We start from the raw sequence: 15773 nt of genomic DNA, 5'->3' as shown, positions 1-15773 counted from the left end.
CAGCTCTCATTGTTTCCTGCAATATTGGTCTTGTTTTTACAAATTCTCTTAGGTTCTATTTTTCTGGGAATATCTTGATCTCTCCTTTATATTTGATGGACAATTTTGCTGGGTACAATATTCTTGGTTGACAGTTGTGTTGAGTGTTCCATATATGTCTTTCCACTGTCTTCTTGCTCACATGGTTTCTGTTGAGAAATCGGCATTTAATCTTATCTGTTCTACCTTATAGGTTACCCTTTGTCTCTCCTTCACTGCCTAACAGTATTATTCTTAATGGCCAAAAATTTTTGTTTTTGTTAGGTGCCATAAAGTACAGCTCACAGTGACCCTATAAACAACAGATCTGGACAATGTTCTATTCTGTCCTATCCTCATAATCTCTCAAACAATTGAATCAATTGATGTGGTTACTATGTCAATCCACCTGGTTGAGGGTATTCTCTTCTTTCACCAATCCTCTACCATTCCAAGCATGATACCCCTATTCAAAGATTAGTCTCTTCTAGCAACATGACCAAAGTATGTGAGATGAAACTTTGTCATCTTTGCCTTCAAGGACTACTCTGGCTCCACTTTCCCCAAACTTCACTCTAAATGCATCATGAGCCAAAAATTGTAGACAATTAAAATATCTATTATTGTTTTTAGGTGCCATTGAGTCAACTGTAATTCATAGCCACCTTGTGAATAACAGATCTAAATGTAGCCCTGTCCTAAATACATCTGGCAGTCTCCAGAAACGGCCTAATTAGAGGTGGCGGTGAGATGTGTCCTATTTAGAAGAAATCTGACACAGCACTTTAAGTACTAATTTTCATGGAGTCAAAATATTTTGGGTACATTCCTTGGGATTTTCCTTTTAATTTTCAATCTGTCAATTCAACAGTATTTGACGTAAAAAAACACCAGAGACTTTTTCTTTAAAGATACTGGGGAAATGGGGCTGTTGCTGGAAGTTTGTTTATTTGTGTGAAGGCACCAGAAAGAATATCCTTATATCTGATATCTATTGTTTCAGTCACTATGTCAAGCCATCTTGTTGAGGGTCTTCCTCTCTTTCTCTGAGTCTCCACTTTTCCCGGCATTAGGTCTTTTTCCAAGAATAGGCTCTCTCCTGACAGCATGCCCAAAGTATGTGAAGTGCTTAAAGTACATGAAGCGAGGTTTCACCATCCTTGCCTCTAAGGAGCACTCTGGTGGCACCTCCTCTAATACAGATTTGTTTCTTTGGCAGTCCATGGAAATAATCAATTCAAAGACAGTGATAAACACACACGCACACACACACACACACACACAAACCCAACACCTACAAACGAACAAAACTCCCAACAAAAACCAACCAACCAAACAAAACCCCCCAAAAAACCAAAATCCAAAACAAAAGCATTGACTCATCTTCTGTCATCCTTATTCACTGTCCAACTTTCAGATGCATAGGAATTGAAAAGACCATGGCTTGGATTAATTAATAGTAGAGATGTCTAAAAAACCATATGTATAAAATAAAGTACTATAGTCTTCAAAAGAGATGAATGATAGCCTTACAAATTATGGCTGCATCTCAAAAATAATGTTGACTAAACAAACAAACAAACAAACAACCCCCAAAACAAACCACCAAATATTAAAACATGTTAATGCCTTCATGCGTGTCTCAGTGGTAACAAAAAATAATAATTTTGATGAGATTAAGTGAAATGATACATTACAAGTAATTAGCAACCTTTTATCTTGATAAATGCTAGCCATTATGGATTATTATGTTCTTTTAACAGCCCATTTTCTGGAAATGGGTATTAAAGAGCCCTTCTAACGCCCCTCATATTCCCTTATCTACTTCTTTCTCGACTTTTTCACAATTGAACTTGGGTTCTTTAAGAATCACCCATGACCTAAGCAGAAGGGATGCTGGGAAGACTGTGGAGCATGACGGGAAAGGGGGAGGGTCTGCGTGGGAGCGCGACCAAGGCTGTGCGGCCGTAGTTACCCTGTTGTAGCGTGGTGTGAGAGTAGGTGGAAGGATTACTGTAACAGAAAATAAGCCTGACTTTAGCACGAGATCCCATCTCCCTTCTTCGTCCTGGTGTCCTTCTCAGGAGCAGGGAAGGTGAGGAAAGCCGCAGGGGGCGGTGGGAAGTGGTGAGGGGGAGGGCGCGCATGACCACGTGACTGATCGGCTCTGGGCGGGGCTGGTGCCTGGCCGGTTTGGGCACTGGTGGGGTGCAGATTTCGCAGCAGGGAAATGTTGACAGTCGTTTGGGGTAGTGTTTTCTTCCTCAGATACAGTGTTGCAGCTTTAATACTTTGTGACGCCCATGGAAATGATTGGTGGAAACGAGAATTTTGGCGATACACAGGGGAGGGATGAGCGAGTATAGAGTTGTGACAAATGCTTTCAAGTTCTAATCTTTTTCTAAACAGGCTTTTTAACAAGTTTCAGGTTTTCATGACTTATTGACTATTTGAACAGAAATAGCTTTTGGGTGGCTTGAATTTTCCATCCATTGAATACACTAAATTAGTACTTTTTACTCTTATTGTTGTTGTTCGTTACTGTGCAATAGATTACTGCCTCCATTTGTGCAGAGTTGAAGACGACCACCACGCCAGTCTTTGGAAACGCCTTTTAGGAGAAGAGAGTGTGGCTCATAGGAAGACAGTTTTGAAGCAGGGCTTAGGCTTAGTCAGGGAATGGACATTGGCCTGTATGGAAACTCGGACAGGTTCAGGTGGCCTACTTGCTTAACTGTGTACTTGCTGTGAAGTTATTACAGCATCTGGATTTCTTCAGGTCAAGAATGGAACCGTTCTGGCAGTCTTGGGTAAAAGCTGACTTAGAGGTGGGGGTGAGAAAGTATGCACCATTTAGAGAAAATCTGAGATGGCACTTAAAGTACTAAATTTCACGAAGTCAAACAATTTTTGGTTACATTCCTTGGGACCTTCCTTTTATGTCTTGTATTTGCTAGTTCAATAATCTTTGACATAAAATTTGAGTGTTTGTCTTTAAAGATACTGGAGATATGGAGCTGTTGCTGGCGGCAGTTTTCATAGATAAAGGCAGCAGGAAGAAAACAGAATGGAATTAGACAAGGCCCTAAAAGAGTTGTTTTTTTTTAATGGTTAGACCACGCAGAAATTTTAGTGACTGGTGAAGGGAATAAACTTGAATATCAGTCTTTTATATTGTGTTTCAGAAACCCAGCTATTTATTACCAAGACGAAATACATTAGTTTCAGGGGAATTCCTTTATACCAAAAATTAAGATGAAGGAACCATTTGATGGTGAAAGTGACAAAGCAGTGGCACCACAACAGGAACTTCTGGACAAAATTAAAGAAGAACCTGACAATGCTCAAGTAAGCCTCTGATCATGACTTTTTTTTTTTTTAACTGAAAAGTGATCTGAAAGTTTTACTTAGGCAGTAAATTAAAACAACCCAACTGGTTTTTCCTCATTAGATTAAGAAATTGATTGTTTGACTCTACTCCTTGAAAAAAGTTCTTGGCAACTGTTTATTTCTTTCAGCAAAAAAGAAGGTATTAGGTCTTTAAACTCCACCTCCCATATTTAGCATTTAAAAAATTCTCTTGTATCTGATAGTTTCCTTTTACTTTGTAAGTATATGTGGTCTGCTCTGTGCCAGGAGTGATCAAACTCAAATCAGTGTCTTTGCACCTAGAGCTTCTAGGTTATCTAGGGAAGCTAGATTATATATTTATCAAAATGTTGTTAAGTGCCATTGAGCTGCTTAAAACTCACAGCAACTCTACAAACACTGTATCTGAACCGAGCCCTATCCACATCATCTCCTACATACTCTAGCCAATTGTTGCAGTCACGATGTCAATCCATCTTATTGAGGCACTTCCTCTTTTTTGCTGACCCTCCGCCTTTCTAAGCATGGTGTCTTTTTTTTTTCCAAGGAGCCTTTTGTCATTGTGCCAATACATCTCTGTGTTAGGGTGCTCTGGTAGCTTAGTCTATATAGGTTGGTGTGTTGTTAACCCAAAAGCTACACCTTTCTGGAGGATCAGATCCAATAATATCTCCTTGGCAAAAAGATGGGTAGTCTCCTCCCATGAAATTTACAACTACTGAAGGAGATTTAAATCCAATGGAGGATGAATTATGAATTGGTTCTGGCTTGGTGTCAGTGAGTTTATGTATCATGCATGTTATGTTGTTAGGTGCTATTTAGTTGACTCTGATTTATAGCTATTCTATGAACAATAGTAACCTCTCCAAAGTCCTGAAGGGCAATGGTGTCAGTCTAAAGACTAAGGTGCAAAGGTTCATTCAGTTTAGTCTTTCTAATTAACCTGCTATGCATCTGAGAGCTGGACAGTGAGTAAGGATAATAGGATTAGAATTGATGCCTTTTAGTTGTAAGTTTGGAGAAGAGTACTGAATATCCCATGAACTTTCAAAAAACAAATTGATAAAACTTGAAGAAAGTGCAACTAGAGTGCTTCTTGGGAGGCAAGAATAGCAAAGCTTCATCTCACATATTTTAAATATGATTTCAGGAAAGCTGTTCCCTGGAAAAGAACATCATGCTTGGAAGGTTAGGGAAAGGGAGGAAGACCCTCAAAGAGATAGATTGACATGATGACTGCAGCAGTGGACTTGAGTGTCAGAAATGATGAGGATGGTACAAGATAGGACCAGGCTCAGATCTGGTGTTCATAGGGTCACTGTGAGTCACACTTGACTCGATGGCACTTAACAACAGTGTGAACATTAGATCAAAACCTTTCATTGTCCTGCATCATCCTTACAATCTCTGTCATATTCAAGCCACTGTTATAGTCTCCTTGTCAATTCATGTCCTTATGGAATAAAGATGAAGTAGTCTATTCTGATAAAGATTTATAGACTTGGAAACCTGAAGGAGGGTCATCATGAGTTTTGATTGACTCAGTGGTGGTGGGTTTGTTTTTGGAGTAGTGCTTACAGGAGCCCTGTGACACAATGGTTAAGCCCTTGGCTGCTCATTGAAAGGTAAGGGCTTTGAACCTACCAGTCACTTTTTAGGAAAAAGTATAGCAGTTTGCTTCCTTAAAGATTATGACTTTAAAAGACAACACAATTGAAAAGTAGGCACAGGATATGAAGACGCTTGACAAAGAAGACATTCAGATGGCCAACAAACACATGAAGAAATGTCCAAAATCTCTAGCTCTAAGAGAAATACAAATCAAAACAACCATGAGATATTATCTGACCCCAGTAAGAGTAGCAAAATTTAACAGAACAGCAAACAGCAAATGCTGGCGAAATTGCAGAGAAACTGGAACTCTTATTCACTGTTTGTGGGAGTGTGAAATGGTGCAACCACTGTGGAAGGCTGTATGGTTCTTTCTCAGAAAGTTGCAAATAGAAATACCATTTGACCCAGCAACTCCACTACTGGGAATATACCCTAAACAATCCATAACTGCCACACAAGCAGATATATGCACACCCCTGTTTATTGTGGCTTTGTTCACAATAGCAAAGAGTTAGAAACAATCCAAGTGCCCATCAACAAACAAATGGATAAATGAAATGGAGAAGCTCTGCTATATTTACACAATGGAATACTATGCTGCATTGAAAAACAAGGAACTCATGGAATATTATTCAAGATGGGTGACCCTGGAGGACATTATGCTGAATGAAATATCTCAGTCACAAAAGGACAAATACTGCATAGTGCCCCTGTTGTAAAATGGGACTGACATTGGGGTTGAGGGAAGACTGAGAAAGAGGGGATAAATAATGTATACTGCATTGAAACAGATGAGGGAGAGAACTCTTTAAAAGGGATATATGACTAGGTATTATTGGTATGACAGGAGTCCAGAATGAAGGCTGCATAGTGGAGTGGACTTGGAGGGAGGGATTGTATAACAATGAAAGAATTTTACTTTTCAAAGAGAAGAGCGAATTGGAGGGGAGAGGTAGATAGGGAGAAAAGTGCAACAATGAAGGACTAGAAACCCTAAGTCTCTGTAAACTTTCATTAAAACTAATAAAGAAAAATAAATTTAAAAGGAAAAAAAAGATTATGACTTTTAAGCCAGTGAGGCAGATCTGCTCTGTCTTGTAAGATTGCGATGAGTCAGAATCAACTTGATGGCATTGGCTTGAGTTTGATCTTATATATTCTGTAGTAGTTCAGAAGGAGTTTTCCTGCTGATGAAGCCTCTCTGATGGATAAAAGATGGACAGTCACCTCCTGTGTGATTTATAGCCTTGGAAATCTCTACTTGTTGAGTCACTTTTGAGTTATTTCCACCTTGGCATTGAGTTTGACTAATTTACCAGGTCCCTGGTAGCGCAATGATTAACAACCGAAGAGCCAGACATTTTAACCTCTTTAAAGATTCAAAATCTTGGAAACCCTGGAGCAGGGCAGTTTTACTTTCCTTACAGGGTCCCTGTAAGTCAGGATTGACTTGATGGCCAGTTGGATTTTATAATGTGTCAAACACTATTCTCATAATCATACTATTAACCCTCATTTTACAGATGAGGAAAGCAAAACATGAGGTGGTTAAGCTCTTTACCTCATATTGTTGTTGTTGTGTACTGTCAAAGTGGAATTAACCCATAGCTCGCCCTCCAGCGTGTTTCCAGGGGAAGTAAATCATACAAGAGATTGCCCATATTTCACCAGAAGGGAGTTCTGGTGGCCTAGTTGTAAGGGGCTACTCTGCCATCCTGAAGGCATGCAATTCTAATCTACCAGATACTCTGCAGGAAACACTAAACCACAACAAGAAGCTACCAGAGCTCCCTACTCCAAGTTAAAGCTAGTAAATAAGAGATTGGATTGAAACTCAGGTAGTCAGATTCCAGCACCTATATCATCCTGCTTCCAAAATAATTCGGTGTACTTTGTGGTTAGATTGATAGGGTCTTGTGGGTCTTGTTATGTGTTTGGGTGTTTTCCTTAAAAGTGCTGGGAAACCGTTGTAGGATTTTAAGTGGGAGAATAAGCTAAAGAGGTTTATTTATCTATTATGGATAAGCCTATCTGTTACAGATGAACAAATCATTCTGGCCACATTCAGGAAATTCGATTGGACAGCACAAAAGTCAATATAGAGAAACCATGTTGTTTGGGAAATTTGTTTTTTTCTTGTTAAAGCAATATAAATATTTCAGTTTTTATTTATATAGCCAAGTTACTTTTGTTTGGGAAATTTCTTTTGTAAGAAAGCATTCTGGTTGTTTTGGGAAGAAATGAATTTTCTGCTTCTTGAACAGTTCTTTTGTTTTATTAACTTTATTGCATAAGTAAAATACCTATTTTTGGCCTCACCTCAAGATAGCATCATTTCAGAATTGGAATGCCTCATACCTTCATGCCTGCTGGGAAATAGTGGCATATAAGTTACTTTTCTCTCCAAATGATAATTTATTATTATTCTGCCATAGTATTCCAACTTTTGTGCATTATACCTTTCAACTTTTAAAAAAAAATCCATCTATTTCTTTTTATCCCTATTTCATTATTTTCATCAGAACTTTTAGGACAATTCCCTATTAGTATGCCTTTCTTCAGTCATATACCCCATTAGACAACTGTACAGTGATGTAGTTATATTCTTTATAGATCTAATTTTATTAGGCCCTTCAGTCATATACCCCATTAGACAGCTGTACAGTGATAAATAGTTATATTCTTTATAGATCTGATTTTATTAGGCCCTTTAAAGATTTTATCGCCTTTGTGATGGCATTAAAATTTTAGTGTAACATACAAAGCTTTGTGTCATTGTTCAGTACCATCACTCATAATTCCTACCTTTTAAATCCATGCTCTTAGGGAGCTCTGTGGCCTAGTGGCAAGAAGCTGCACTGCAATCCCAGAGGTGCGCAATTTGAATCCACAAAATGCTGTGCTGGAGAAGGAGGGAGGGACAGTCAGTCTCCTCCTGTACCAGTCAGATCCGATTTGATGGTATATACACAAAAAGAATAAAATTTAAAAAAAATCCATGCTTTTTCAGGCTTTTTCCAAATAAAAAAATTGAGATAATGAAAATCTCTGTAGTAAATGTAATTAGGTAGAGACCTAGTGAGATCTCTGGTTTATATTAATGCTTTGAGGTTAATAGGCTGTGATTTTTAATAATCATATAATAGATCATATCATAGAATAGCCAAGTGAAAAATTGTACTGTTTTCCAAGCTTCATTGATAAGTTTCTTTTGAATATTGGAAAATAAAAGCCCATTGCCATTGCACTGACACTGACTCATAACAAACCTTATAGAATTGTCCCGTAGGATATAGGATTTCTAAGGTTGTCATATTTGCAGAAAGACTACTTCTCTCATAGAGTCACGATAGGTTATTCTAACTGCTGACCTTTTTTTTTAGCAGCCAATTCTTAATCACTAGGCCACAAGAGCTCTAATAATGGAAAATTGTTGTTATTTACCCGTGAGTCAGAATAGGCTTATAGCTGACCCTGCAGTGGCTTTTCAGAGGTTATAACTCACATGGAAGGAGACTGCCCATCTTTCTCTCACAGAGCAGCTGGTGGATTTGAACTGAGTACCTTTGGGTTGGCAGCATAACTCCTTATCACCAGGCCTCCAGAGCTCCCTTTAATGGAAAATAATAGACAAGAGATTAAAAATATTTAATACTTTTATACACTGAGCGTATGCTCTGGGAAGTTGAGCTTTCATTATTTTCAGTGAATTTCAGTTCTGCTTACTTGTTAATAATACTTGTTAAGTAAACATTTTGTGAAAATTTTTCATATATTTCTCTGATGCTTAGGACACAGTCCTAAGAGGTGAATACTGTTACTAGTCCCACAGCACAGATGAAGAAACTGAGACAGACAGTAATTTGTTAAGGGTCTAAAAAATGGTAAATGGTTCAGCCAGTATTTAAACCCAGTCTGATTCAAGAGTCCAGATCTTTAACCAAAATGCTAAGCTATGCTAGTTCCATTATTTTCAGAAGAAGTATAACATGCAGGTTTATTTATATGCAGATCAGTACCAGAATAACATGATAAAAGGAATATCACAATTGAGGTAATCACATGAATTTTTTTTGTTTCCCAGCGGATATATAAGTTATGTCTACCCTAACTATGCTGTAGTCTGTTAGGTGTACAATAACATTATGAAAAGTTTGAAGTATTATGGAAATTACCAAAATGTGACAGACACTTATACATGCTCTTGGAAAATAGAGTCAGTAGATTTGCTTGATGCAGGGTTGCTATTGACTTTCCGTTCATGACAAATATAATATCTTCACAATACAATAAAGTGAGTGCAGTAAAACTAGGTATGAATTGAAGTAACAGAATCAAAAGTCAGTGGGATTACTGGCAGTATTAGATTCAAGCAGGAGGCCAAGTTAGATAAAAATCTATAAGTATTGAGTGAATTAGGCAATTGTTAGATGATTGATTTTCTTATGAGTATTGGGCTTAGGATGAAATGAAAAATGAAGATGTAGAGCAAGAACAGAGTACTTTTTCTCTGAGTTTGGTTGTGAAGACAGAGAACAGTAGCTCTTAATGGAACAAGTTTGCTCTAAGTTGATAAGGAACCCATAAGGAGTTGGAGAGATGGGGATGAAACAGAAAAATAGCTTGGATTGTTGAAAGAAGGGAGAGAAAAAGGCATCCAAAGTAAAAATGAATAACTGTGGCTAAAAAAATCTTTATGATTAGACTAATAAATAACATCATGATATATGGTGAAAAAAATGGAAATTATCAGTTATTGTACTTGCATCTATAATCAATGTCTGAACAGAGCAGTCAGGAAATCAACTGATGTATTAAAAAAAGCCCCAAACCCACTGCCACTGGGCCAGTTCTGACTCTTAGTGATTCTGTCAGGCAGATTAGAACGGCCTCATTGGATTTCCAAGGCTTTAATTCTTTATGGAAGCAGACAGCAACATCTTTCTCTGAAACAGTAGATTCAGACTTCCCGGTAGGTTCAGACTGCCATTGTTTTTGTTAGCAGGAAAATACTTCAGCCACTTCAACTCAGGCTCTTAAATGGTAATATTGGGTAAATCCACTGCAGAAGACCTTCTAAAAGTTTTTCAAAGCAAACATATTACTTTGATGATTACAGTACCCAAGCCAGGGTCTTTTCTGTTGCCTCATGTAAATGTAAAAGCTGGACAGAAGAAAATTGGTGCATCCAGATGATGATGATAAAGGATATACTGTGGTTTGGCAGAAAAACAAACTTGTTAAGTCTGAAAACAGGGTAATCAAATGAATCAAGAATAGTCAGACATCTGCTTATTTATTTTGCATATGTCCTCAGGAAAGACCAATTGTAAAAAAATAATATATTTAGTGAGATAGAGGTTCAGCAAAAATGAGGAAAACCTTGGTGAGACGCACTGACACTAAAACTTCAATAATGTACTCAAACATACTAATAATCACAAATGTTATGATTTGGAGGAGACTTGGTAATGAAGAAGGTTGCCTTTTTCTCTAAGATAAGCAATTTACTGATAGATTGTAGGTATGTTGTTGTTAGGTGCCATCAAGTGAACTACAACTCATAGCAGCCCAATGTACAGAGACTCTGACCCTTGCCCTATCCTGCACCATCCTCATCATCTCTGGTATACTGGAGCCCATGGTTATAGTCACTGTGTCAGTCCATCTTGTTGAGAGTCTTCCTTTCCTTCACTGACCCTCCACCTTTTCAAGCATAATACCTCCTTTAAGGACCAGCCCTTCCTAACAACATGCCTAAAATAAGAGAGATGAAGCTTCACTATCCTTGCCTCCAAGAGGCACCCTGGCTGTACTGTCTCCAAGACATATTTTTCTCTTCTCATGGAAATCCATAAGATATTCAGTACTCTTTTCCAACAATATAACACAAAAGCCTCCATTCTTCTGTCATCTTTAGTCTTTGTCCAACTTTCAGATGCATAGCAAGTAATTGAAAAGACCATGGCTTAAATCAGATGCACCTTAGTCTTTACACTGACATCATTTCTCCTTAACACCTTAGAGAAGTTCTTTTCAGCAGATTTACCCAGTGCAGTATATCTTTTGAGTTCTTTTTTTTCTTTTTTCTCTCTTTTGAGTTCTTGACTTCTGGTGCCAACTGTGTTGATTGTGGATGCAAGCATGATGAAATCACTGACGTTTTAAATTTTTTTTCTCAGTGTATCAGCAGCCAGGAAATTAAAAGGTGAATTGCTTTGGGAAAATTTACTGACAGAGACCTTTCCAAAGTACTGAAGAACAATAATGTCAGTCTGGAGACTAAGGTGCACCAGATGCAGGCCATGGTCTTTGCAATTACTTGCTATGCATCAGAAAGCTGGACAATAAGTATAGTAGTAGGAGAATTGATACCTTTGAGCTGTGGTGCTAGAGAAGAGTATTGAATGTACCACGGACTGCTAGGAGAACACATAGGTTTGTCCTAAAGAGGGTTAAACAAAGCTGCTCCATGGCGGGAAGGATTCTGAAGCTTTGTCTGACATACTTTGGACATGTTGCAAGGTGAGACCTGCCCTTAGCCAGGGACATCATGCTTGGGAAGATGTAGGGACAGTGCAAGAGAGGAAGACCCTTGATGAGATGGATTGACTCAGTGACTAGAGTAATGGGGGGGTGGTATGTCAGAGACAGTAAGATTGGCACAGGATAGAGCAGGGTTTAGGGCTGTTGTACATAGGGTTGCTGAGTCAGAGGTGACTCGACGGCACATAACAACAACAATATCATGATGTTGTCTGTTGGCCTAGTGGTGAGGAAGATTTTTGTCTTCTTAATGCTGAGATGTAATCTCTATTGAAGGCTTTGATCTTCTTTTTGATCTTAGACAGCAAGCAAGTAAAGTCTTCTTTTGGCAAGCAAGGCTGTGTCATCTGCATAACTCAGATAGTTGATGAATCTTCTTCTGATCCTGTTGCCACACTTCTTCTTAAAGTCTAGTCTCTTGAGTGATTTGTTTGGCATACAGATTGAATAGATATGGAGAAAAGATCCAGCCCTGATGCACACTTTTCCTCATTTTAAACCATGCAGACTTCCTTTGTTCTGTTCAAACAACAGCTTCTTGGTCTAGAGAAAGGTTTCACATGAAAACAATGATGTGTTCTGGGAATCCCTTTCTTTTCAATGTCAGCCATAATTTGTTATGATCCACACAGTCAAATGCCTTTGTATAGTCAAGAAAACATATATAGACATCCTTCTGGTATTCTCTGCTTTCAAGATTTTAGCATTGATATCCCAATTGTCATGACCTCTTCTAAATCCAGCTTGAATTTTTGACAGTTCTCTGTTGATGTACTTTTCCAGCTGTTTTTGCATGATTTCAGTATTTTGCTTGCATGTCATATAAATGATACTGTTTAATAATTTATCAGTTCACTTGGATCACCTTTTTTTGGGAATGGGAACATATATAGATCTCTTCCAGTCACTTGACTATATAACTGGCTTCCAAATTTCTTGATATAGACTGATGAGCACGGTTAGGGCTGCATCTGTTTGTTGGAATACTGTTTGTTTGATAGCCTATCAGTTCTTAGGGCCTTACTTTTTGCCAGTGCTTTCAGTGCAGCTTGAATGTCTTCCTTCATCACCACTGGTTTCTGATCATCATGCTACCTCCTGACATTCTGTGTCAATCAGTTTTTTATGGCACAGTGCCTGTGTATTCCTCCATCTTTTTTTGATGCGTTTGATTGTTCAGAATTTTGCCCATTGCATTCTCAGTTTTGCAACTTGAGGCTTTAATTTGTTTTTTGTTCTTTCAACTTGAGAAATGCTAAGCAAGTTCTTCCCTTTTTATTTTCTAACTCCAGCTCTTTGCAGATTTCGCTCCCATACTTTGTTTTGTTTTCTTGTGCTGCTGTTTGAAATCTTCTGTTCTGCTCTTTTGTGTCACCATTTTTTTCCTTTGTGTTCACTTCTCAATGTTCTAGTGCAATTTTCAGAGTCTCTTCTGACATCCATTTAGGTTTTTTCTTCTCCTCCATCTTTGCAATGACCTTTTGCTTTCTTCCTTCATGATATCCTTGATTTCATCCTACACCTCATCTGATCTTTGATCATTAGTGTTCTGTGCCTCAGACCTATTCTTGAGATGGTTTTTAAATTGTGGAGGGATAACTTAGGTTGTCCTTTGGTTTTGATTTTCTTCAGATTTAGTTTGAACTTGCACGTGAGTGATTGATGATCTATGCCTCAGTCAGCACCTGACCTGGGAGGAGTAATCAAGGTATTGACAGAGTTCTTAGTTGTTTTTTTATTTACCATTGAATTGATTCTAACTCCTAATTACCCTCCAGAGGGTTGTCCAGAGTAGTATGTTCATATGGTAAGATTGCCTAAAGTATATGAGATGGAGCTTCAGAATCCTAACCACTGAGGAGAAATTTGGTTTCACTCTCTCCAAACAGACCTGTTTGTTTCTTGGCAGTCCATGGTGTGTTCAAGACTCTTCTCAAGCACCACAACTCAAAGGCATCAATTCTCTGGCTCTCTAACTCTATAATAAATAAGAATTCCTGAGTGGCTCCAGTGGCTAAGTGCTGACATGGCAGACCATGTAGCTTCACTAGGTCTCTTTGTTTCCTACTGAGTGAAAGCGAAATATGGTGTATGTAGAAAATAAGTGGGTTGGAGCTTGTGAATTATAAACATTTAAAACAGTTGCTTTATAAAGTAAAAAACCTCCCGAGAAATATCACAGATATATTAAAAATATTAGAAATGAATTTGATAGTAAAGTAATAATTTTTTGTTGAATCTTAAGTATTCTTTTTGGTAATTTGAAGGAAGTACTTTTAACTTTGCCATTTTTATTATTGTGCCTCAATTCCGTGTTTGATCATTTTCGGACTGAAATTGGTAGAAATGTCAATTTCATATGTAGCTTTAGTAGTTGGCAGTTCCCTGTGATAGCTGGAGAAAAGATTGACATTGTCACAGATTTCATTTTACTTGGATTCTCATTTAACACCCATGGTAGCAGCAGTCAAGAAATCAAAAGACATATTGAATTGGGTAAATCTGTTTTAAGAACCTCTTTAAAGTGTTAAATAAAGATGATACTTACTGTTTAAAGACTAAAGTGGCATTGGTATTTTCAGTTGCTGCCTGTGAATCTGAAAGTTGGAAAATGAATAAGGAAGACTGAAGAAAAATTGATGCCTTTGAATCAATTCAAAGAGTAATTCTCTTTTAATGCCTTTTGATTTGTTTTTAATGTCTTTGATACACTCTGAATCTCTTTGATGACTTTGAATCAATTCAAAGAGTGTTGGAGAAAAGTACTGAAAATTCCACAGATTGACAAAACAACAAATTTGTTGAAGAAAGTATAGGCAGTGCTCTTATAAGAGGCAAGAATGATGATGCTTCATCTCATGTCCTGTGGCATGTTTTCAGGAGGTACTAGTCCTAGGAAAAAGACAGCATGCTGGGAAAATAGAAAGGGTCCAGTAAAAGACAGACCTTTATGGCTACTGACTGATAGACATAGTAAATATAACAATGAGCTACATGGTCTGCCATGCCAGTACTTAGCCCCTGGAGCCACTCAAGAATTCTTATTTATTTAAAAATAGAGTCAGAGAGCCAGAGAGTCATTGCTTCAGACAGACTCTGGGTGACTTTTCAGTGGGTTTTCAGAGGCTGTAAATCAAATCACATGGAAAGAGATTTCCCACCTTTCTCCCTTGGAGTGGCTGGTGGATTTTAGCAACCAAATAGACAATTTGATCTAGCAATACTATTCTCTAAAACACCACTAGAACGTCAATATAGCGTTATGTTTAAGACTGCCCATTTTGGGTTAGATGAACTTGAATTTCACTCATCTACACATGTTGTTGTTGTTATGTGCCATTGAATCGCCTGCAACTCATAGTCACCCTATTTACTAGCTCTGAATTCTGCCCTATCCTCAGCCAGTCTCATTGACTCTGACACCCCTATTACCACTATTACTCCAGTTACTGAATCAGTCCATCTTATCCAGGATCTTCCTCATCTGCTCTGTCTCGCCACTGTTCCAGGCATGATGTCCTTCTCCAAGGGTTGGTACCTCCTGGCAATATGCCTAGAGTATGTGAGGTGGAGCTTCAAAATCCTTGTTCCAAGGGGAAACTTGGTTTCACCCCCTCCAAGACAGACCTGTTTCTTCTCTTGGGTGTCGGTGGTATGTTAAGACTCTTCTCTACCAGTACAACTCAAAGGCATGGAATTTTTTAAATTTTTATTTTATTATTATTTATGTGTGTACCGTCAAATTGGATCTGACTGGTACAGAAAGAGATTGTCCTTCCTTCTCCAGCAGAGCTTCTGGTGGATTTGAACCGCATATCTCAGGGATTGCAGTTCAGCTTCTTGCCACTAGGCCACGAGAGCTCCCTAAAGGCATGGATTTTCTGTCATCCTTAGTCATTGTCCAACTCTCTGGTGCATAGCAAGTAATTTTAAAGACCATGGCCTGGATCAGACCTTAGCCTCTAGACTGACATCATTGCCCTTTAGCACTTTGGAGAGGTACCTCACAGCAGACTTTCCCAATGCAAACCGTCTTTGGATTTCATGAATGCTTTTGGTACCTACCGATAGTTATTAAATAGAATAATTATGAAAATAATCATAAAAGCTAACATTTTTGTATGCATGTTGTTGTTATGTGCCGTCGAGTCGTTTGCGACTCATAGCGACCCTATGCACAACAGCCCTAAACCCTGCTCTATCCTGCGCCAACCGCACAGCCTCTG

The 15773-nt window shown here is 38.3% G+C and overlaps 1 protein-coding gene across 1 annotated transcript in view; it reads left to right on the top strand.

The window, feature by feature from the left end:
• The first annotated feature begins 3273 nt into the window (after positions 1 to 3273).
• ZMYM6 (zinc finger, MYM-type 6) overlaps positions 3274 to 15773 on the top strand; it is a 63478-nt gene continuing 50978 nt past the window's right edge. The window contains exon 1 of the mRNA XM_006886430.1: positions 3274 to 3366. Within this exon, the coding sequence (XP_006886492.1) occupies positions 3274 to 3366 (93 nt within the window). The remainder of the gene's footprint in view (positions 3367 to 15773) is intronic.

This window comes from Elephantulus edwardii, unplaced genomic scaffold (assembly GCF_000299155.1).
Source record: "Elephantulus edwardii isolate Elephantulus edwardi_28Jun2011 unplaced genomic scaffold, EleEdw1.0 scaffold00049, whole genome shotgun sequence".
NCBI classification, from domain to species: Eukaryota; Metazoa; Chordata; class Mammalia; order Macroscelidea; family Macroscelididae; genus Elephantulus; species Elephantulus edwardii.
Note: the sequence above shows the minus strand (reverse complement) of the source record. Positions and strands in the feature narration are given on the sequence as shown.